This window comes from Gouania willdenowi, chromosome 5, assembly GCF_900634775.1.
Source record: "Gouania willdenowi chromosome 5, fGouWil2.1, whole genome shotgun sequence".
Lineage (NCBI taxonomy): Eukaryota > Metazoa > Chordata > Actinopteri > Blenniiformes > Gobiesocidae > Gouania > Gouania willdenowi.
The window spans coordinates 24,207,473-24,232,927 of NC_041048.1; the positions used below are offsets into that span (position 1 = coordinate 24,207,473).

The 25,455-nt window shown below is 37.9% G+C and overlaps 1 protein-coding gene across 1 annotated transcript in view; it reads left to right on the forward strand.

Annotated features, from left to right (window-relative positions):
• Window positions 1–25,455, forward strand: part of ptpra (protein tyrosine phosphatase receptor type A) — a 43,950-nt gene that overhangs the window by 1,792 nt on the left and 16,703 nt on the right. Inside the window, exons 2-7 of the mRNA XM_028446588.1 lie at window positions 15,791–15,837; window positions 17,129–17,210; window positions 17,286–17,738; window positions 23,890–23,989; window positions 24,147–24,220; window positions 24,659–24,795. Of these exons, the coding sequence (XP_028302389.1) occupies window positions 15,817–15,837; window positions 17,129–17,210; window positions 17,286–17,738; window positions 23,890–23,989; window positions 24,147–24,220; window positions 24,659–24,795 (867 nt within the window). The 5' untranslated portion in view covers window positions 15,791–15,816. The remainder of the gene's footprint in view (window positions 1–15,790; window positions 15,838–17,128; window positions 17,211–17,285; window positions 17,739–23,889; window positions 23,990–24,146; window positions 24,221–24,658; window positions 24,796–25,455) is intronic.

Sequence of the window (25,455 nt, forward strand, 5' to 3'; positions counted from 1 at the left end):
AATTGCACACCACACACAGATGACCTTTGCTGTCTGACTCTCCAAATGTTATCATTTTTTTTTTGTTGGGGCACTTCAAGCACTGTCAAACCTGAGATGCTTCCCCCTTAAACTTCACTCTTTTCCTTGGTCTACCTTGACCCCACTTTGTCAGGTCTGAACACGTTGTTCACCTTCTGTTTTTGAAGAAAAAGCTGTGGCACCCTCTTAGATTGTCATCCTGCCCAATATTATCACAGATAGGCTGGCTTGTAGAGGTGTCCCAATCCGATATTTATATCGGTCCGATATCAGCCAGAAATTGAATATCAGACTGCCTCTAAAATCACCAATATAAGCTCTCCGATATAATTTTTCGCTCCAGCACCTTTATCCATAGGTGACTGTGGTTCACGCTCCAACAAAGTAACCTACTGTTGCTGACTATTGTTCTCTGTTTGAGTAACATCACTTGATCAAGCCTTTTCTAACATTTCACACTACAAAATAATCGGCCAATACTCGAGGCTGCAATATCGGCATCGTATTGGAAGTGAAAAAGTTGTATCGGGACATCCCTATGAGTGAGAAATATGCCAACTTTGTCGATATGGCAAAGCGTACCTCTTGAGTTAATTCTGTCCCTGTGAAAGCTGAAAGGCTTTCAGCTAGAGATTCACCGAAATGAAAATTTGAGGCCGAAGCCGAATAAAATATAAACGCTTAGCCGATTATCGAATGGGGCTGTTAAGTTTTTCACTATTTTTTGAAATAGTGCATAAATAGCCTAGAATAAATTTTTAGACATGTTTTTTAAAGAAAGTAAATGTTTATTGAATATTAGGACATTTTTTAAAAAATATTCCAGTAGCCTTTGCTATTCAAAAAAAGCACAACAAAGTTTTTCATTTATATTAGGCCCTCAAATAAAACAAAACATGGATTCCAAAAAAAACTAAAGTGCATTAAAGTGGAGGTATGATGAGCAAAATCACTTTATAATGGTTTTGATACAGTGATATACATCCCTTTAGTCTCATTCAGAGTTACAAAGTTAATAAAGTTTCCTCCCTCCCTTGTTATTTCACATTTTGTAAAAAGTCAGCTTTAAACGGGCGAGTTGGATTTTGCCCACGTTGGCAGTTGATGTCACCTAACACGCCTCCTAGAATGTGAGCTTCTCCCTCTCCAACTATCCAACAGCTAAAACAAACACTGTTGTTTAATATAGAATATATATTATACTTTATTGCCATATATGTAAATGCAAACTGCACTACTGGACGCCCAAACTGCACTACTTTTTCTGCTGCTGATCATGTCGGGAGTCACTGCTTGGAGCCACGGACCCATTGTTTACACACATCAGCTGTTATCACTCCGTGCTAATGCTACACCAGCCTATTGCAGGGAGACCCGGCGTAGTGTAAGGAGGAAACGACGGAGATGTTTATGGATTTGTGGCTCGCAGCACAGACAAAAGACTCAGTTGTGGAATTAGACGGTTTCCAAATTTTACGCGGTGACGGACGATGGATAGCGGTAAGCGGAAAGGAGAGTCTAGCTGTGTTTGTGTGCAGAAAGGAGGAGCTACTGGTTCTGCAGCAACATGCACGCACTTTTCCGACTCACAATCACTGCACGTTGTTTGATTGCGTCATTGCGTCACTCGCTACTATTTGGCCTTCGTTTTAACTCACTAAACCGAAGGCCGAATGTGGCTTTTTTTTTTTGCAATATTCGGCCGAATATATTCAGTGGCCGAATATTCGGTGCAGCCCTATTTTCAGCTCTTTTGATCCTATTACACTAAACTTTTTGTGATTGTTCTGTTTTTTTTTTTTTTTTTTTTTTTAAAAGTGGGTACGTACGAGGTGCTTGAATTTTTTTTTGAGTGATCATTTTCTGTGAAGTTTTTTATGCTCAAAAAGTTATGTTGAGAAATTTCATAATTTTAATGCTTTAATCAAATATCATGAGTTTGCTCCTTGGGTGTGGCAGAAAGATAGTTTTATTTCTCAATGTGGGTCTAAAATTCCAGGCCTGACTGGATAAGCACTGCTGCATTTAAAGGATTATGTAGTTCACGTTTTACTGAAGGTTGGAATTGATTAAAAATTGAATGAATGAATTGCAAATAATTGCATCTTGTTACTTTGTTAGCAACACACAAATCTATTTATTTCTCAGACATTTTGTTCATTGTGAAACAATTACATTTATTAGGGTTGAATATGTAATATTTACTTTTGTTTTCTCAAAGAAAAACACTGAAAAATGTAGTGTGTGAACTGTGTAGTCTTTATAGGTTTGATAAAGTCCAGTATGTTATTAAAAAAAGTATTATTATTATTTTTTATAAATAACCAAGATTATTCGTCTTAATAAAGTACTCAATCTAAATGTTGGAGTGTCGATAAGATAATTGCACAACTCATGGCTAACCGTTAACATATAACAAAAACTTGAACTGATTAATATGAATGGGTATTTTTAAAAAGTTAGGTAGTCATGTCAATCAACTCATGGGGGCGTGTCAACATGTGCAACTTGTACCGAAACATGCAACATGTGGTCAATTTGCAGCAATGAAGCTCTCTATTGGAACATTTTGCTCGAGTCAGGCAAGATATCCATCTTGTTCCTGTGTGAGAGTCTGAGCAAAAGCAAAGAGGAGGGGTTAGAGACAGACTGACATCTGGATGATGGAGTTTTCCTTTAATTTTTACCTTCATAATCCCAGCCGACAGTTGCTGAAGCAGAGAGACGGATCTTATGGTTAACAGTAGGGCTGCTCGATTATAGAAAAAATAGTAATCACGATTATTCAAACTATTATTTGTCTACCAAAAATGTATTTATTTTTTGGACAAAAAAAACAAATCCTTCCAACACTAAAATTATGTTCACTTAACACTTCTTGCTCGTGATGTCTTTGCTCTAGGTCTTCATCATCAAACCCAAAGTGTTCCCATATTTGATATTTTGACTTGCCACTTGTTAACCAAGTGGTTTTGCTGCATTTCTCCTGCCATGTTTCAAGACCACTAGTAACAACTTTCCTCATGTTGGCCTGCAGGCTAGCTTTGGCTTTGAGAGGGGCGGGGCGGAGGGGAGGAGCTTGCTTGTGCGTGGATTAAACAACTCAAAGTTAGTATTAATAACATGTGTGCCAAGCTTTATTATTTGTAGATGTCTGAAATAGTGGGTTTGTTTTATTTATTGAATAAACATGTTAAAAAAAAATTTAGAATTTTTTTTTTTTTTAATTAGTTTTCTCTTGATTGTTATTTTTGTAATCTTTGGGTGTAATAATCCAAATCGTAATAAATTTTGATTAATTGAGCAGCCCAAGCTAACAGACTGCTACCAGGCTTTCCCCAGAACATGTCAACATGTTGCTTTTTCTTAATAAAAACCAGTAAAAATGTAAAATGAAGAGAAATCCTATCCTTTTTCAATACATAGGGCCCTAGAAAATCAATTTTATTCTTTCCATATTTTATTTTATATTTTTTTTTCCAAATTCTGTGTTTTTCACGTACAGTTTTTAAAATTCATTTTTTTTTTTTTTACAAATATTTTTTTTTTTTTTTTTTTTTTTTTTTTCCAGAAAATATTAGTTTTTAACTCCTGTGAGAAAACGAAAACAAATTATGGTAAAAAAACCATAATTAAACAAATGTTATATCAAAAATACAAATGTAATTTAAAATGTGTAAGCTACAATTAAAAGGTATATATAAGTTTACCTGATATGGACTTATATTTTTGTGGCAGGGGATAGGTTTGAGCTCCGTGCATCCATCCGTCCGAGTTAAAGGGGACAGCTTTTCTCAGAAACTGTTTAAGATAGGATAACCAAATTCGATGTGTGGCTTCAGGGTATCAATACCTTGAAGGAGTTCGAAAATGAGAAGCACACAATGTTTTTTTTCCCCCCAAGGGGCCCCAAAAGAAAAAAAAAAAAACGGAAGTCGATTTCTCATTTATTTGCGGGTCAAATATTACGACGGTTGGTGGTACTGAACCATTGGCACATACCAATATATAAATGGGGCCCATTACCCTGTACGTGTCACAGGGGGCCACAGGTGCTACTACTCCTCTGTTAGTTCTCCTTAGATCAGAATGCAGTTTGGTATGAATAATCTATGAATGAATATGATAAGACACTCTGAGCCTTTTTTTTTTTTTTAAATGCGGCCCACCCCCCATTTCCAGTCATTTCCAAATTTATTTGAACATAGTTGAGATATATCATGTCAAAGACCATTCAACGTGATTACGATTTTTTATTGCACAATTTAATTTGTTTTACTCGGTGGAACCGAGTCATTTCACTGAATTCTCGGGAACGTGGTACGGGCTATTCGGCAATAAGGGAAAAAAAATCCAGAAAATCACATTGTAGGATTTTTTTATGAATTATTTGATAAATCCCTCAGTAAAATAAGTATTTGGTCACCTACAAACAAGCAAGATGTCTGGCTCTCACAGACCTGTAACTTCTTCTTTAAGAGGCTCCTCTGTCCTCCACTCGTTACCTGTATTAATGGCACCTGCTTGAACTTGTTATCAGTGTAAAAGTCACCTGTCCACAACCTCAAACAGTCACACTCCAAACTCCACTATGGCCAAGACCAAAGAGCCGTCAAAGGACACCAGAAACAAAATTGTAGACCTGCACCAGACTCTGCAATAGGTAAGCAGTTTGGTGTGAATAAATCAACTGTGGGAGCAATTATTAGAAAATGGAAGACATACAAGACCACTGATTATCTCCCTCGATCTGGGGCTCCACGCAAGATCTCACTCCATGGGGTCAAAATGATCACAAGACCGGTGAGCAAAAATTACAGATCCACACGGGGGACCTAGTCAATGACCTGCAGAGAGCTGGGACCAAAGTAACAAAGGCTACCATCAGTAACACACTACGCCGCCAGGGACACAAATCCTGCAGTGCAAAACGTGTCCCCCTGCTTAAGCCAGTACATGTCCGGGCCCGTCTGAAGTTTGCTAGAGAGCATTTGGATGATCCAGAAGAGGAGTGGGCGAATGTCATATGGTCAGATGAAACCAAAATAGAACTTTTTGGTAAAAACTTAACTCGTGTTTGGAGGAGAAAGAATGCTGAGTTGCATCTAAGGGTGTGCGATCTGACGATATTAGATCATTAAGGATTACAACATGACGACGATCTCCCAAATCACGGCGATCGTAGAACCGTCTGTAGTTCACATTTCAATTCTTGCGGTGCCGTGTCTGTCATATGTCTGTGGTCCATACACATCGAAAAACACGTACTTCCCTTTTTTTGAGGCAGTGTGCTGAATCAAAAAGGTCCAAAGATGCTAAGAAAAAAGGTCCGCACAACTGCGTGGTGAGCTCCCAATTTCAGTTTTAATTTACACCAAAAACATGACGTTTCGGGCTGACCGCCCTTCATCAGACATGTCTGATCCTGTAGTGTAAATTAAAACTGAAATTGGGAGCTAACCACGCAGTTGTGCGGACCTTTTTTCTTGGCATCCATACACAGAACATCCAATGTTTTTTTTTCTCTGCCAAATCACACCATTTGCTAGTCCGCATGTCAGCGTTACAGACATTACAGCTTTATTAAGCGCTTAAACGGGGCAAAAGTACGCTCCGCTCCCACTCCCCCCCAGTGCACGGACACACAGAGTTAGCTGTGCTGCTTCCTCTGTGTTAGCGTCTGTCTGTCAGAGGCTCAGTGCGGATGTCTGTCTGTCCTGTAAAACTTTATCAGTTTTGAGTGTTGAAACACTGAAATATGTTTGAGAAAACACTGGATGTGTTTCTGTTCTATAACTAACGCTCTGTCGCTGCGCTGTAGCAGAGATCTGCTGCTGCTGTAGCTCACGGGGCTATTTCCATATTCTTAAAGAGACAGTGTCCTGAATGTGATTTATTTTAGAAACTACTTTCAGGAACTCAAAGCTGCCCTGAAAAAAGCAACACTACATAATTTAATCACATTTCAGCCTTAATGAAGGAAAAAGTCAAAAGTGATACAAAATGACATTGTGCTGCTAGTGATTAATAAAAGGGTCTTTGTGGAATTTTTCTCCACTGACTTTGACCCATTATTGTTTTTCTTGTGAAACTATTGAAAAAAATAAATAATTGGAGTTTATATCACCTATTGCCATTTTGAGGAAAAATATAGAGATATGAATATTGGTCCATATCACCCAGGCCTAATGTAACCAAAGCAGTAACGTTTTATCTTGTAAAGGATATGATTGTCTAAACTGTGTGAAATGAGGCATTCAAACACTGCTTAAAGTAGGATTTCATTAATGTGTGTTACCTCAATAACAAATAGAAATCATTAGATTGATATGCTGCCTTGTTATGTATCAAGTGATGCTAATGCTACACCACTTTAGTTAGACAAACTAAAAAGACTGTGTGTGACTAAAATAACTTGTCAGTCTTTTTGTTTGATGTTAATTGTACTAGGAACCAGTTTGATTAATTGCTTACATATGATTTGAAAAAAAATAAATTGATAATGACCTTGTCCTAAATGATCTTTTATTTATTTATTTTTGTTTAGGGCGATGATTTTAAATAGGTGATTTGGTTTGTTTTATTGGTAAATAACTTTAAAATAGTCTAAATGATTTGAATGAAAAAAATCGTGATCTTGATTTCACAAAGAAAATATCGCCCACCCCTAGTGGCATCCAAGAACACCATACCTACTGTAAAGCATGGGGGTGGTAACATCATGCTTTGGGGCTGTTTCTTGGGACCAGGACGACTGATCCGTGTAAATGAAGGAATGAATGGGGCCTGGAGTGGCCTTGCCAGTCTCTAGATCTCAATCTCATAGAAAATCTTTGGAGGGAGTTGAAAGTCCGTGTTGCCCAGCAACAGCCCCAAAACATCACTGCTCTAGAGGAGATCTGCATGGAGGAATGGGCCAAAATACCAGCAACAGTGTGTGAAAGCCTTGTGAAGACTTACAGAAAACGTTTGACCTCTGTCATTGCCAACAAAGGGTACATTACAAAGTATTGAGATTAACTTTTGTTATTGACAAATACTTATTTTCCACCATAATTTGCAAATAAATTCATTAAAAATACTACAATGTGATTTTCTGGATTTTTTTCCTCATTTTTTTCCTCATATTTGAGGTATACCTATGATGAAAAGTACAGGCCTCTCTCATCTTTTTAAGTGGGCGAACACACAATTGGTGGCTGACTAAATACGTGTGTGTGTGCGTGCGCGCGTGCGTGTTATACCCTCACCCCACCAACCAGAAAAAATTACCAACCGCCCCTAAATTGTAGCAAAAGAATGTCACAAACACAATATTCAATAAACCACTAGAATATACAGGTTTCTCACCAGGAACTTTTAAATGCATAACTCTTGGAAGGCCAAAATTAGTGCAGTAAAGCTAAAGTTGTTTTTTTTTTTTTTTTGTTTCTTTGTTACTGCCTTACTTTGAGGGGTGTGCCATCTAAGGGACCTTCCGATTCAATTAGATTTTAATTCATGGTGCTACGATTACTACGATATTGACGATTATCACAATGTTTTATGCATCTTTTTTCTTTTCCTCACTTGGAGGCTTTGAAACAAGGTATATGCGTTGGTATCCATTAATGCTGAATGATCTTAATCGCATCAATAATGATATTTTCACTACTGCGATAACCTAACCTCAGATACAGAGGTTTTTTTTCTTCTGTCTTCATTTGAGTGATATATATGTTCACCAATCAGAACTGCCTGCCTGGGCTGATGGCCAATCGGAGATGGTTACAGGACACAAGCTTGTATGCTTTGCATTGAGTCTCGGTTACCCCTCAGTTGAGTGTGCTAACAACAACAGATGGAATAAATAGCTTGTAAACCTAAGAAACATTATCTAAGGTAGAGAGAACAGACACAATTAATTTACTGTGTGGATGTGGAGTGTGTCTGCTCTGATCAGCTAGGCTCGGCCGCAGCTGCTTGTCTGTGAGAAGCGGTTGTGGCTGTGAGCCTCTTACTGTTCTCACAGCAGCAAGTGATTTGTGCTTTCATGTCTCTAAAACATCAGAATCTTCTCCAATAACACAAGATTAAGTCCCTACATTTGTTGCTGGTCTCTATGGAGAAAACTGTCCCAAAGAGTTTCACAGTATGCACGCAAGCGTTCCCAAGAAGACCGGTGAGTTTTGTTCAGGAGGGGAGGGGGCGGTGTGGAGCGTCTCACGATTCTACAAACTGCAGCTTTAATGTCTTAAATGTGTTTTTTTAAATTTACATATCCCCTTTACATTTGCTACAGGTTTGTATCCAGGGAAATTTACAAAAGATGGTTGTAGGTAGGGCTGCCACAAACTATTATTTTGATAGTCGACTAATCACTGATTATTTTTTCGATTTGTCGACTAATCGGATCATACGTAAATTGAATCTATAACATACAGATTATCGGACCAGCATGCAGCTGCTCTTATTTAACCATCATTAGTGTTTAAGGTATATGCTAATTAAAAAAAAGACAATTAAGGTGATAGTTCATTAAACCTTTAAGGAAATATGCAGCTTGTCGCAACAAACAATTATTTAACTGTGTAGCATAAAGTGCAAACAGCTGAGTAAAATAAGGATAAGGCACTGGCCTAAACAACACAAAAATACATACTTACATTTTTTTTAGGTTTTTCTTTCCTTCATTTGTCTCTGTCATCAAACATAGCAAGTAGCTACATTTAAATCAAATGAGATAAGCATCGGAAACTTAGGAATTTTTCACAAAAATTAAGTTTTGATCTCCCACTGACTCAAATATAACAAAATTGCATTTTTTGCTCCGTGCTCACTGCTGTATTCTACTATACCACACTTTGTATGATCTCAATCCCAAAATGCACAAGGCTCTTGTTCATAGCCAGGAAAGTTAGCATTTCTACATGTCTTTGAGACATGTCTTTGTTGTGCACAGAAAAGATTTAGCTAGCTTTGACAGTAGAGGTCGACTGATATTTCAGGCCGATATATGGACTTTTTTCAATATTGGCCATCAGCCAATTTTAATTTTTTTTTAAAATTTTAATATATTTTTTTAGCACTTTAGAGTAGCCATTAAAGGTAGCCATTAAAGGTGTTGTATATTCATACATCCATTCGGATGTATGAATATACAACACCAAAAAAAAGTAATAATACTAATAGCATGTGCATGGGAGAGGTAGAAGCCAATAGGCTTACAAATAAAAAGCTGATATAATAGGATTAGGATATAACAAAATAGTGCCTGATCAAATATCCTTAATAGGATAATGAGTTTTGTTTTACTTGGTTGTGTTCAATAAATGTTAATTTGTAATATATACATTTATATCATATGAGTGTTTCAATTGTCTTTCATAATCAATGTGCTTTAAAAAAAAGTATATCGGCTTCTCTTCGCTATTGGTTTCTGCATCGGCCTGTGAAAATCCCATATCGGTCGACCTCTGTTTGACAGCATGGGGAAACTCCCCTTATTTTCACTCCACCTTTTGAGAGGATCATCCTTTTTAGAGAGTGTGGCCTCTCCAAAGTACAGCTGAACTTCACTTATCACAACTTGGATCTTTCGTTCCTCCTCAGATTCTCCATCCTCATTTTCACTAAAACTGTCTGTGTCAGGATGAAGGAGGGTCTCCAGAGCACTCTTTCTACCTGAACCATTGTCCCTCTGCAGTTTTGCATCCTGTGACGCAGTCCTTTTTGCTTCTTTGACAGCAAGAATTTGAACACTCCCCTGCAGTCTGATACCATCTTCAGGAGTCAAAAACTTCAGCTTTCTGTATCTGGGGTCCAAGGCAGCTGCAAGAATAACTGGATTGTCTTTGTCTTCTGAGATATTGCAAATACTCCCCCATCTCTGTTTTATCCCTTTTTCTGTACTGTAATGAAAGATTTTCCTGAGCTTGTCTCAAATTGGCTTTGGTGTAAAGCCCATGTCAGCCCTTTGACAACCTGTGGAAGACCTGAAATGGTTGTGTACTGCTGTCCACTAAGGTAAACAGTAGCAGTCTCAAGGTGCCAACCCTTGCTGCAGTTCTTCAAGCAGCTCCCACTGCTCTGGCTTCAAGTCGAAGTAGTGTTTCCCACTTGGAGTTACCTTGGAATCTGAGAGAGTGGCAGTGAGAGGCCAGTGCTGTTCGAGGAGTCTATCATGTGGAATGTACTGTTCCATCTTGTACTGACATCCTGGATCAGTGCATTTTTCTTGACATTCATTTGCTCCCATTTCATCTTTAGCTTTGTACTAGCCAACTCGCTTCTCTTAAAGTGCTCCACTAGCTGCCTAGCAGCACCTAGGGCTCTGCTGAAGGTGGTTTCTTTGAGAGCAGTGTTGACTATGAGCTGGAGTGTGTGTCCAGCACAGCGGATAGAGGCCCATCCATGTTTTTCTTCAAGCATTCGCATTGGAACCACCGTCATGAACTACTGCTTTTATTTTGGTGGGCAAGATGTCAAACTTTTTTAAAACCTCTTCCATCCATGTCATTATATTTGCACTAATACGCCTTTCCTCAAGAGGCATGGTGGAAAGGTTGAAGGTCTTCATCTTTCAGAGTTCTCAGAAACTTCTGCCTTCTGTTTGTTCTTTCACAACATTTAACAATGGAGCAGCAACAAGTTGCCATGCTTTTGTTAGATTTAAAGCCATGACTCGCGCATTGGCGCCACCTACTGATTACCCACATTGCCATTGCCGATACTTCCTGTGCTTGATCCGCTCCGAGAGCGGTTGCATTCATGGCACCCCTAATCGCTCTAGGCTTTGATTGAGACCAACAGAAACAATCACTCTAGATCTCTCCTATTTGATCTGCTCTAGACATTGGGGAATTTCTGCACATTTGTTGTTGCTGCTGTTGTTTTTAGAACTGCACATCTTGCACAGTGTCTGGACATTTTTGGAAATCTGTCCTTTTATTTTTTTATCTTTTATATTCTGTATATGTTTTAAATTCTTTCAACTGTTAGTTTTCACCCCGGCTCGGAGAGAAACGATTTTTCTGTATGTCAAGCACATGTTGAAAAATTGACAATAAAGGTGACTTTGACTTTTGACTCTAGATTTTGTTTGCATGTTCACACCGAGGAAATGAATGCTGAGTGTTTTAACCGCTCTAGGGTCCGTTGGTGTGAATGCACCGCACCCTAAATGACTCTTCACACATTCTGTGTCCTGAGTTTGAGTGGCCTCCTGTTGTCTGGGCTGCAGGACTCAGAAGACAAAGACAACCTTTATCCCCAGGGCTTTAAATATGTGCACTTTACAGTTTTAAATTATAAACTTTTAAAGTTGTAATTAAATATCAGTATCATATGTTAGGCCCTTTTAAATTGCCCCTTGGGGTTAAATAAAGTGGTTTGAAATTGAATTACTTAATAGTAATGTGTGTTAAATGTTAATTTGTCCACATGTTCATCCACTCACAAGCATACTAGGCCATGGGAAACTCAAACCACAGCAGTAGGGTGCAGAAAGGGAAACCCAGAGGATTGTGGTTGTTAGATGTGGCACTGGGGACATATAATCTGTGGTCTGTTTCTGAGCAGGAGTCTTGGCAACCCCAAGTTCAGTCCTGCATCAACCCCCTGTGAAGGGAAGCATTCACAGTGTTCCTCTTGGACCCAGACCCCTCCTTCTTCTTAAGACATAGAAAAAGTATTAATATTCCATTAGTGTAGAAAGACAGACCAGCATTACTCAGCACTGCAGTTACCAGTGAGTTAGGATGCATTGTGAGAATACCAGAAGCAAAACATTTCTCACTAATTTAGTGCACATGACATTTTCTGCTGCTCTTGCATCGAGACGAGAATGGTTTAAATTCCCCTGGATTGTTGAGTCAACTTGGTCTGTAGAATAGATAGAGCTTTTTTTTTTTTTATTTTGTAAGAGTTATTTGTAATATATTTTGTAGCTGATTTTTTCCTCCTTTGTCATAGATTTATGGGTGTGTCCATAACAGTCCAAATATTACTGTGGGTGTAAATTATATATATATATATATATATATATATATATATATATATAATAAAATGTTATTTCCCGTCTATACAGTGTGAGTATTAATTAGTGGAGTACCTACATGTATATCAGGCATGATCCTACCCCTTGTAATTACAAATAAGTTTTGGCTTTAAAGCAAGGCAGTAACAAAGGAAAAAGAAAAACCACTTTAGCTTTACTTCAGTAATTTTGGCCCTCAAAGAGTTTAAAAATTTTCCACACCATGCAATCCCCCTGGGCTATGAAAAATTCCTGGTGAGAACCCTGCTACAGTGTCAGAAGGCAGTAGTTACCTGTACGGTTGCCGTATCAATATACCGACATTCTATCCGTACGCAGCACCCCTATTTGGCCAGTTTAGGTCATGTGATAGGTCAGTCATTGTCCAGTTTAGGTCGTGTGATGAAGACTAAACCTTACCCTAACCCTAAAAATTGTTGCGAGATTGGGTTATAACCTAACCCTAACCCTAAGACGCTACGTATTTTGGTAACTGTACCAATAGCAATGGGCGTCATTGTGATGCAGAGGTACTACAGTACTTCTCCGTGGAGGGAACGCATCGCTATGCAATTGGCCACTATGCCGCTACGCTAGGGGGTTGTGGCTGTGTGTGTTTTCAGAGGCGCATTAAAAAGCCCTTGTTTATCTTCCGCACAGTCATAGTAAACATGGCTGCCACCTGTTGTGCAAGTTGTTCCACTTAAAAAGATGAGAGGTCTCATCTTTTTAAAGTCTTTTTTTTTCATTGGTACACTTCAACTGTGACAGACAGAAAGAAAAATCCAGGAAACCACATTGTATGATTTGGCACCTATAAACAAGCAATAATTCTGGCTCTCACAGACCTGTTACTTCTTCTTTAAGAAGCTCTTCTATCCTCCATTCGTTACCTGTATGAATGGCACCTGTTTGAACTTATTATCTGTAAAATATACCTGTCCACACCTTCAAACAGTCAGACTCCAACCTCCACCTTGGCCAAGACTGGAGAGCTGTTTAAGGACACATGGCTGGATCTTCCAACACGACAATGATCCCAAACACACCACTAGGGAAACTAAGGAGTGGCTCAGTAAAAAGCATTTCAAGATCCGGGAGTGACCTCAACCCAATAGAAAATCTGTGCAGGGAGTTGAAAGTACTTGTTTTCCAGCGACAGCCTCAAAACATCACAGCTCTAGAGAAGATCTGCATGGAAGAATGGACCAAAATACCAGCTAACCTTGTGAAGACTTACAGGAAGCATTTGACTTCTGTCATTGACAACCAAGGTTACATTACAAAGTATAGAGTTGAACTTTTGTTATTGGCCAAATATTTATTTTCTTCACTATTTTACAAATAAATTATTTCAAAATCAAACAACGTGATTTCCCAGATTTCTTTTTTCACATTCCACAAGCCGAATACTTTTTTGCCCCACTGTACCTGCCTAACCATGTGTGTATTGTTGGACACAAGCATGAAAACAGCGGTTTCAAAATGTTTGCTTTATTCTTCAGTGATATTTAGAAAACATGACGGTCTTGTACTATGTCTGACAATGACAGTGGGCTTGTAGTCGGAAGGTCGCCGGTTCATGTCTCACCTGTGCCAACACTGTGGGATGTTGAACGAGTCTCTTAACCCTTAAAAATGCAGAGAAGAATTTCACTACGGTGATCAATAAAAGTTACATTATTATTCAACTATGTGATGCCAAACCACAAGTCATCATTTGCACTCATGGATTATATTACCAGAGGTTAATTGGATTTCTAATCACTAATATACTAATATTTTTACACAAGGTCATGGTGGACACCTGAAGTTAATTCCTTTATATTTATTCTAAATGTCAGGAAACCAATAAAAATGAATTAAATATGTACAAACTGAATGAAACAAATATGTATTGTTGTATGTAAATGTATCTACTCGGTGACCAAAGTAAAATGATCAGTAACACGTTATATAATTGCAGATTACTGAACTGTTAAGCATTTTCATCAGTGATATATTAGTTTGGATTTCTAAACAAAATCTTTCCTTGCCATGTGGCAAGTAGATTGGATGGCATACTTGCTCGTAATGACACACATGACCTTTGAAAATGTATGTAGACCCCTGATTATGGTACATGGTTTTTAGGATGATTGAGTTGTCTTTGTATGTTTCTACGTAAGAGTTTTTTTTCTTTTATTTCAGAATAGCGAATTAGATAGTTGTATGCTACATGAGAGCCCAGCTTAAAGAAGTTCACTGCCATCTCTGCAAAGTCTTCGAAGAGAAGGAGATGACGGTGGTTCTTTAATGTATTTGCTTTTGTGTGCAATAAACTTTTTTTCAAGTCAAGCTACAATCTTAACGTGAATTCATTAGTAGGAAACATTGGGCGAATGTGAGTTGAACTTGGGCAGAAAAGGGCACGGAACAAATGCTGGCTGGTTGAATTACATATTTTTATGTAATGAATACAAACATATCACGGAAGTTAACGATGAGACAAAACCTCTGCCTTGGCAGCGTAACATTTTCACTCAATGCAGTCATTTTTGCCATGAGTTATACTTGCATGTTTCAAAAAAATCCAAAAGAGAGATTTTTTAGAGGCAACTTCCTTTTTTTAAATTTTACTCAAAATGTAAAAGATGGCATACCACATTTTTTTCCCATATTTGTGCAGTCCTGGGGCCTCATTTGTAAGTCCCTCCGCTCATATGGTGGCTCGAAAAAGTCAGGTGAACGCCCTTGTTGAATGTTCACTGACACAAAATTAACTGTGGATCGAGGGGGAAAACGAGCAAATAAAGATTTCACTCAATGCGAGGTGGAGGTATTAATTGTTAAGGTGGACACACACAGGAGAGTGTAATTTGGTAATGCAGTGGGCATCATGAATGCCAGAAAGGCAGGAGAGTTGAAGCAAGTGCCTGATGCAGTGAACAAGGTTGCCTCAGAGAGGTGAAAAAGAAAAAGGCGTATCACTCTCTATAGGAAGAGCGTCTGTGCAACAGGTGGGAAAAGGGCGCACCGGAGCTCACCCTCAGACCAAAAGCTAGAGGCGATCATTGGGGAATCCCTCGCTGTAACGGAGGCAGAAGGGGACACGGATGCACCAAATGCGCCAGAAGCACATGATTTAATTGTATTCTCTTGTTTCAAATAATAAAAATAAACATGTAGCAAATGTTATTAGTTTAAAACCCCTGCGACCCTGAAAACAGGAACAAGCGGGTCAGAAAATAGATGGATTAATATAAAGCTGTATTTACAGGCAGGCGCGCATTTTCCCTTGTGCGCCAGTATAATTTTTTCCTCTTTTGTTTTTGCATATCCTCATATTATATGCTTTGGGAAATGTGTAATATTCGATTATTTGTCCAAATAAGATATATACCTATGTTTTGAAGAAATCACATTTTACCTTTGAATTATAAAGCTCTGGGTCAGTTAAATCCACTACTTTATGAGATAAACTTTCAGTGTAAGATAAACCAAGGTTTAACATGACACATGAATGCTAAAATAAATTCTTTTCAACTTGGTAAATTGTTTAGGCATGAACTAACTTATGACTACTTGGTAAACTTCTAATGTTTAAGTATTTTGGTGATATTGTTTTTGTGATTCTACAAGACAACACATTGTGACACTATTTCATCACAACCCCACATGCTTTTAAAAATAACAATTGTGTGTTTTCACTGTGCTTTCGGGGGAAAAAAAACGATTTTATTAAAAATCTAACAATTTTCTTTTTCTTTCTAGGATCACATTGTGCGAATGACTGACTGATGCCGATGTCGCTTTATGAGGTAGAAAATTTATCACACACAAGCTCGTGTCATAAAAGCTGTGAAATGTATTATGAATTATCGCTAAAACAGGGTGAAATGAAGACACAAGATTGAAAAATCAATATTATCTCATATGAAACAAAATTAACATCTGAGTTTGTTTTAAAAGGAGTCCGATTGCTAAAATCAATCCTGCTAAGTCAGCCTTGGTCTTTTTGGAGAAAAGCAACCACATTCACCAGAGTGTGTGGGATTTTATATTAGATTACAGTACATACCTGTAAGTATCTTTCCAACGACCATTCATGTATGATAGCTAAAATAGATTAACTAAATAGACCATTGGGTAAATAATATGCATAGATGTTATTGACTATCGACCTGTTCAGAGTGTATCTCCGCTTACTGGTCTTATGACAAAGACTCCAGTTCCCTGTGAGCCTGTCAGGGTAAGCTGGTCTACAGGATGCATGGAAGCCAGGTTTCAGAGTTTTTCTCATTACTAAAAACTAGTACAGTGCCCGTCGGAAGTATGTCTTCATATAGTTGGGATTGGCTGTACAAAGAGGTGTACATACTCTGTACTCTGTAGTGTTATAAATAGGGTATATTTGTGGGTGCAAAGTAAAATAGCGTGTGCGATTTCCCTGGTTTAGTTTAATGGCACATGCGCATAAAAAATGTTTGTTTTTTTTTTTACTCATTTTTATATATTTCTTTGTTTGGTGTATTTTTCTGTAATGTATGTTTTTTGGAGTCTTTATGTGTATTTTTGTATCTTTCTGTTGTCTTTTTGTACATTTTTTGTATAATTATTGTTTTTTGTTGCCATTGTAGTGATGCTGGAGTCATTTTGTGAATTTTTGTATGAATATTTAGTTTTGTGTATTTTGAGTCATTTTCATATTTTTGTTGTCACTTGGTGTATTTTTGTGTAATATATGTTTTTTGGATTCATTTTGTGTTTTTGGAGCCTTTTTGTATATTTTTGTGTATTTCTGTTGTCGTTTTGTGTACTTTTTGTATAAATATTGTTTAGTTTTTTGTTTTATTTTACTCATTTAACTGAATAGGTTTTACTTCTGGGTGAACATGAATGTGCCGTCCGGGCGAAATAAAATTAAAATAATCGTTTTGAAATAACCAAATTACTCCAAAATATTGGATGCACACACTATTTGAAAGTATTTGAAAGCCGTTGACAAAGTTTCAGGTCGAACATATAACGCATTAGGGAGATTTTCCTTCTTGCATTATAGTATAGATTTCCAAATAATTTCTGACTGTGTGTCTTTGGTTGTTAATGCAGGGCACAATGGGTGCGTGTCCCTTGCTCCTGCTGCTTGGTGTAGCTCTCTCAGCCTCAGCCCAGGATGATGTCCCCATTACAGGTATAAATCATGCCAAATCTACGTTGTCGGTAAATGGTTGATGTTGTAAATACCATTCTCTCTTCCCTTTACAAGGGCCTTCAAATATCACTGCCAAACCAACATACCCACCTACTGCACCATCCCTCAACCTTACACTCACCAACGCCCCATCCCCTGTGGACCCACCCACCACAGTCACCCTGACGACAATTATTCCACCAACTACTGTTGCACCTGCAGCAAAAATGGCAACAACAACAGCAGCAACAACAGTCACCACTGTAACAGCGGGTGAGGAGGAAGGACATCCTGCCAGCGCTAATGATACTGTGTTGCCCCTTCCCCCCCCCCCTCCTCTGGATCCAACTGATGTCTCACTGGCACCACCAAGCACCCAGCCTCCTCCTCCTTTTGCCACCACCAAGGCAGGCAGAGATAACGGGACTGCTGCCTCATTTCCAGAAACGACTTCTTCACAGCCATATGAAGATGATGTTTTTACCACAGAACCAGAGCAGGAGCTTCCCTCAGACACAACTCCACATGGTAAGTGTTTAATCACTGTTTTCAAACCAGTTCAAAGTTTAGCTGATCAAGTTACACACTAAGGGCATAGATCAGATTTGTGGACAAAATACTTAAAACAAAACAAATGTATACAAGTATGTTAAAGTTATTAAAGTGACAGTCTGATGCATGCATAACCAAACAAGTTCTATTGATATATCATATTAGTAGTGTGGCATAAAATGTTGCAAATTTGAATGGGATTGCAGGGAATGCTAAATAACTGTTAGAAATAGCTGCATGTTATAATATTTATCACAGCATTAAAGATCAGATTTTGAAGTGACATGGATTTGTGTGCACCTGCATTGCTGGTTTCTGTTTTAATGAGGCCTCAGGGCAGCATCTTAACTGTGGTAAAATTATATTCTCCCCATCATGACTGTCCACTAAGTATATTTTTCCTTGGCCTTTAAGTATACTTTGTATCTGTGTATTTACAGTATATGATAAAGTTCTTTTTTTTTTGTTTTAACCAGCTTCCCATCTTTGAAATGTTTTCATAGTACAGCCTTTATTGAAAAATAAATCACATTTATGTAACAATTCACTCAACTCCCGATACGATTCACGATTCAGGGTTCACGAAACGATTCTCTCACGATTTATTTTACAAAATGAGACTGTTGACAAATGATGACTGAAAAATATTAATTTTTTTTCTTCAAAAATGAAAATACTGTACTATTTTCTTGTATCTTTCATTGTCAAAATAATCCCTTGATAAACTATGCAAAACAATGCAATATAATTAAAGATTAATCCTGAAGTAAATAAATAAAGAATGACTTGCAAATGAAGAACCCATTCATTTATATTATGGCTCTACAGTAAACAATGCAAAACTGTATAACAGTTCCTTTTCTTTTTAAAAGTGCAACTGAAAATGTATTTTGTGCCTTAACAATTGGACTTTAAAACAAATCCCATTTCAAAGAAATATGAATAAACAAACTATGGCTTTCATTCTCTCTCTTGTTTCTCCCTTTCCTCTCTGTGCTCCTCTTACCTTGGATTTCACATGTTTTTTCTTTCTCACCTCTTTCATTTTGTCTTGAGGAAGCCAAGTTCTGAATTTCAGTTTTTAAATAAATAGCGCCCTTTGTTGAGTATCAAAATGAACAATGACACCTTTGAATCGACTTTTAACTGCCTCCTGATTAATCTTTACATCCCTATTTATGATTATTTAACTAAGGACTTGCCTATATTTTTATTACTTAAATAATAATCAGTAAATACTGTTCAAAAAATCATTTCAATTTGGAGCTTATAAAATTAGGTCAGTATTGTCATTGTGGTTAGTGAAATGGAAACAGTACGTAGAACTGTTTTTTTTACATTTTTAAGAAATGAATTTTTGAGGATTGCTCTGTTATAAGATCCTGTTCACAATTTCTTACACTGAGAGATTTGCAATAAATACTGAGTGGTTCACTTTTGATTTTAAGCCCTGTTTATATCATAATTGTGACATTTTTTATCTAAAAATAATCTATCCAAAAAAAATTGGGATTATTCTGATCCCAGCGGTGTGTTGGATTCAGGGTGGACTTCGGGAACAAAATGTGATTTAAATTAAACTAAATTTCCAAATCTGGATCATTTTGATCCACGTTAAATGTTTTGAACAACTGGCCCACTGTCATTTGGGGATGTCCCAATACAACTTTATCACTTCCGATACGATACCGATATTGCAGCCTGAGTGTTGGCCGATACCAATATCGGTCCGATACGATATCAGTAAGAATCACACATACTTTTATTACTTATTTTGTAGTGTGGAATGTTAGAAAAGGCTTGATCAAGTGATGTTACTCAGAGAACAATAGTTAACAATTAAATTTTACTTCAGTTGTTTTTCACTGTCAGTATATGGTGGGAACATCTAAGGGCGGGGACAAAAACTTATCGCAGCGCTTATATCGGAGATTTTAGATACAATACAATAAAATCCGATATTCATTTTCTGGCTGGTATCGGACCGATATCATATATCAATATCGGATTGGGACATCCCTACTGTGATTCAATGTGATTGGCGCCAAAGTAGAAATCCTCAGGACTGGCAGAAGAAATTTGGTTGCCAGGAAAAGTGATACAAACAAATAATTTACTTTATAAAAGCCTAAAATGGTTTGAGAACGTTCCCATGTATCTAAAAGCTGTGTTGTTCAAATATGACAGACCAGCAATGATTTAAAAAGCATACAAGAAACCTTTCTTATTGAGTCAGTCATAAATATTTTACATTGGACATTTTTATGCTTTTAGACCCTGTTGTAGCAGTGCCAGAAATATCCTTATATGACACACCTGCATTTGACCAGTCGTCCACAAGAATCAGAAGATGGCATTAAAGTAGATGACCCGGGCATTGCAAGGAGAGCTTTTGTGTGTCTGTATAAGCAAGCTTTACGATAGGGTTGTCAGAAGCGTGATAACGGAAAAAGATCCAGCACTGTAAGCACTGGTGGCTATATTCCTGTTTCAGAAAAGCTAAAGTTGTGCTCACACTCAAAGAAATGAGGCTAAAGTTAAATGGACTTCAACACTTTCAGCTTGAGGAAAAAAAAACTTTAGGCAGCTGTTTGTTCACGGACTGTCTGGTAAATGTATTTATAATGTGAAACTTAATTCTTAATGTGTATGTTTTACATTATGTGGTCATATAGACAGAAAAGATGTTCAGAATAGGTTGAATGGTTTCACAATGGAATGAGGTAACACTGGCTGTTCTGTACAAAAGAGCAAAAATAATTGTGAAGTCAAAGATCAGAAAGCAATAACTTTTATCAGCATGAACGCAACGTATGTTACTGGCCAACATTATTTAGCATATTCTTTATGTAACATGTAACATTCCAATGTGTTGTGCAATTGCTCCTTTGTCTCCCATTTGTGATCAAGGAGCCTCATGTGGGCAGAGCTGGCATCAGGTCCGAAAAGGCTGTGTCACTTCCACATGATGCCCACACTGCCTGTGGTGCTCACAATCTGTTCAATGTAGACATTGTCCAAAGGAGATGCTGAAAAGTGCATTAAAATGATTTACGGTTAGAGTTGACCGGGTTTTTGCCAGTGCCGTTGAGCGTAAGAGCCCCGATGTTGTAATTTTGCTCCCCTATGGAGCGATGGCGCCCCCCACGCTCTGTTTTCAGCAACGTACGGGGGGATTTTCTGTTGTTTTTTCTTTTTTTAATCAGTACCGTCATAATAATTGTTGCACACTTGGACGCAAAAGGGACTTCCAGGCATGCACGGGTTGTTTTAACTCTTTTTAATCTGCTGGACCGAGAAACGTATACATCAGCTGCATCGTCTGTTTAATAAACTTAGCTGTCCTCGATGCTGCCTGTGTGCGTCCTACTCTTGGTAACCCTAATTACTGACCAATATAAACAGTGTGCGGGCGCACGGTGGTTTAGTGGCTAGCACATCCGCCCCACAGCAAGAAGGTCCTGGGTTCAAGCCCTGGGGTGGACTTGGGTCCTTTCTGTGTGGAGTTTGCATGTTCTCCCTGTGCTGCGTGGGTTTCCTCCGGGTACTCCGGCTTCCTCCCACAATCCAAAAACATGACTGTAAGGTTGATTGGAGTCTCTAAATTGCCCATAGGAGTGAATGAGAGAGTGAATGGTTGTCTGTGTCTGTGTTGCCCTGTGATGGACTGGCGCCCTGTCCAGGGTGTACCCCCGCCCAGCGCCCTATGAGAGCCGGAGATTGGCACCGGCAGACCCCCGCGACCCTGTTAAACGGGAATAAGCGGGTATGAAAATGGATGGATAAACAGTGTGCTTCAACAGGACATAGTGTGTAGCAGCACATGAAGCTGGTAGTCATGTTTATAACTCACAACAGGTCATTCTACATGCGCGCGCAGGGATGTGAATACTGTCTGGTTGAAACGTGTTCGGGCTTAAAGAAACATTGGCTTCATTCTGGTCGGACAAGTTAGGGCCATGTTCTCTTGGGTCGTCTCATCGTTTTTTTGGCCTGATTAAAGCTCTACTGTGCTTGCACGTAACTGACTACATTCATCATCACCTTCACCACTTCAACAAATAACTTAAACTTTTAAATTAAGGCTGGAACAAAGAACATGAACATAGATCAGCTACAGTGGGGAGAAAAATCTCCTATTTAATGGGAAGAAATCTCCAGCAGAACCAGGCTCAGAGGTGGCAGCCATCTGCTTCTACTGGTTGAGATTAGTGGACAGAAAAGAGGAGAACAGAACAGGATAGAGAGAGAGAACATCAGAGTGTCCCAAACTTTTTACCTTTACGTCACTAAATTTGGCCCTCAGAGAATTATACATTTCAAAATGTTCCACGCCATTGGCGCTTGTTCGTGTGTCACATGATTCCCCTATGCTGTAAAAAATTCCTGGTGAGAACCCTGGTTAACCAGGCGGTGGTCTGCAATACTTCATCCAAAAAGTGCATACATGTCACCGAGTCAAGCAATACGTTGTTTCCAGCGGATAAAGGAAAAGTTTGTTCCCCTGTTGGTCCAGGGCTTCTGGAAGGTTATCAGCTCACGAACAGCAGGCTGGTGAATGGTAAACTTTCTTTGTTAATTCTAAAACAAATCCCTCATATTTTGTTCTAGATATGGCAGCAAAGGCCACCAATAAATAATAAACCAAAAAAAAAAGTGTTTTCTTTAACCAGTAACTCATGCATTGTGAAAATGTAAACCAATTGGTTACCTATTGTAATCCACAGGACGCGTTCTGAACAATAGATAACTTTGCCAGTAGCCTTCATCCTTTTCTACTTCTGATCACTCACAAGTTTTTTACTTTAATATGAACAAAGTGTTTTAATGCTGACTTTGATAATTTATTCTGAATTCACAGCAAGGCCCCTAAAAAAAAAAAGAAGAAAAAAAAAAACAATTTTGAATGACAGGTTGTTAATCATCTCATTTAAACTGGTGTTTCTTTTCACTCCAAGAGACACACTATTGCATTCCACCACATTTTCTTTCTTTAATTAAAGTTGATCAAATATTAACTGCAAAACAAGGACAAAATTGAATGTTGTAAATTAGATCAAGGTCACCTTGCAAGTTTTGAACCAAGGATTCTCTCTTACAACACTGAGTAATTACAGTTAATAACAGTTTTTAATTTTATCGAGTCTTTCTCCCAGAAGGAGAAAGGTGCAACAATGTAGTAAAGTTGTTGAACTTACTGTTCAACAATTACATTGTTTGTTTTGTGTCTCATGAAATGCGGAAGGCCGAAGAAAAGCTATAGTTACTAGAAAACTGCTTGGAATACAAAAAACACATCTTTCCTACAAAAATGAGGAGAAATAGTTTGGTCAGTTTAATCTATAAGTATTTTGATTTTGATTTTAATTTTAATTAAAAAATGTTTTATTTTATTATTATTATTTTATTTTTTTTATATGGTCACTAGTCTTTAAATTTTTTAGAGTGTAACACATTTTCAGTACCGTTGTTAAATTCTTTGAACTTCAGAGTTAATTTAATTTTGACTTCATTTATTAGGCACATTATAAAATGGTGCAATAACATTATTAGAACATATTTGACTTTGGGATGAAGGGGCACAACACTAAATAATCATAACATAATAGCATCAGACTAATAGATAAAATGCTCTACAATTTAAAGCTTAAAGGACAAAATACGATAGAGGCTTTTTCAACTTGTTTTGTAGAATGCAGATTTGAAGTTGTTTATATTTATTGTTAATCTTTCTTAAGATGTTTACTTTAGTGCATTAAAACTGAATGCAGCTTCTGTATATTTAGTGCCGACTGTGGTGACATAGAGCAAGTTTCATTCATAATGTTTTAGTTCTTTGGATGATTATTTTTAAGTCTAATCCATTCTTTCTTTATATCTTAAAATCAGTTTTCTCAGCACCAGGAAGACTTAAGGTTTTTGTAAGAACTTTCAACATCAGCTGAAACAAACTGTGAGCTGTGCCTTTTAAAAAAATAAAACACAATAATTCATTGTGGGCTTATAATACAAAAAAATAATGGGTTTGCTTTAAAATATTGTTATTTAGGTGTTTTTCTTTGCAGCCAATGAGATGGCCTTTTGTTGATCACTTTCTCTTGTCCTTTCTGTCTGTTTTTTACTTTAGGTGACAGCCAATCAGATGACATGCCAATCATAGCTGTGATGGTGGCACTGTCCTCTCTCCTGGTTATCATATTCATCATCATAATCCTTTACATGCTCAGGTTAGTGAAACCACAGGTTAGGAATCTAAGGGACCCATAGCAAGGATCTAATGGGTTAATGTTGCAATGGAAATGACTGGAGGAGTGAGACACAGCTGCTTTGTGTTTATATGTGTTTGTATGTCATTATGCACTAACATGTTTGGTTGACTGACAGGTTTAAGAAGTATAAGCAAGCGGGAAGTCATTCAAACTCTTTCAGACTGACCAATGGAAGATCAGATGATACAGGTAAAGTGCCAAGCATTCCTTATCATGTGTGTTACCGTTTGTACAAAAAAAAAAAATGAAAACAATAAAAATTGGATCTTTTGTCAAAGTAGTTTTGTCAAACAGGAGCAGCTTTTCTGACCAAACTTGTTTCTGTGAATTTTTCCTAGTAAGGCTGATTGATCACTTTCCAAAATGATAACCTGTCATTGAATAATCATTGGCAGGGGCTGTTGTTCACTCAGATTACCTCATCAACAGAGCTACAGTTATCTCACTGTGACTGTATGGACTGACATTGCCCTCTGCTGGACTTTGCTTGAACAAACACTAAATATGATTGTTACAAGCACTGTCTGATGCTGTAAATTCCCTTTCTATATATACCTGTTCCACTCCTTCCCATTCTTTCCCCTCATCTCTTAACCCTTGTCTCCTCCCTTCCTGTTCACTTTGCAGAACTCCAGAGTGTGCCACTATTGGCTAGGTCACCGAGCACTAACAGGAAGTACCCGCCCCTTCCTGTAGACAAGCTTGAGGAAGAAATGAACCGTCGCATGGCTGATGACAACAAGCTCTTCAGGGAGGAATTCAATGTATGGGACAAGTAAAAACACACACCTTTAATTGCGATACCAGTGTAAAAAAATTAGTGATAAACGGTAGCGGGTTGTAATAGAGGGCGCTAGGGCCCCCATCAAAAACCTTCAGGAAAAATGTAAACATCTTCAACATTAGATATACATTAATAAAATAGTGCAGAATTAAAATTGTTGACTCATACATTGTGTGACCGTAGTGGCTGTTAGTCTGCCAGCATTCATGATTTTCTGTGCCAGTATGTTCATTTCACAAACAAGGGACGAGGTCCCAATGAGTGTTTATGTAGGTTTTAATACATTTGACAAGCAGGTGATTTTAAGCTGGGCTCTAATTGGTTACTGGGTCATTCCATGTCATTTCAACACATTTTCAGGACATCCCACGCACTTCGATCTCAAAAGGTTCTGAAATTTTGACCATTTATTCCGTGATTATTCAATAGGCACACGTTACATTTTTAGTTTGATTGGATGAATACTTTGTGAAATATGGACATTACATTTCTGCTGTATCTCTTATCAATAACTTTGTATCAATTGTTTTTCCAAAAACATTCTGGTTTACCCAAATTGTAGAAATCAGTTCCACGCTTTTAATAAGTAAGTACATTTCCTGGAAAGGGGTGCTCATGAGTTGGAGTAATATGGTCGTAT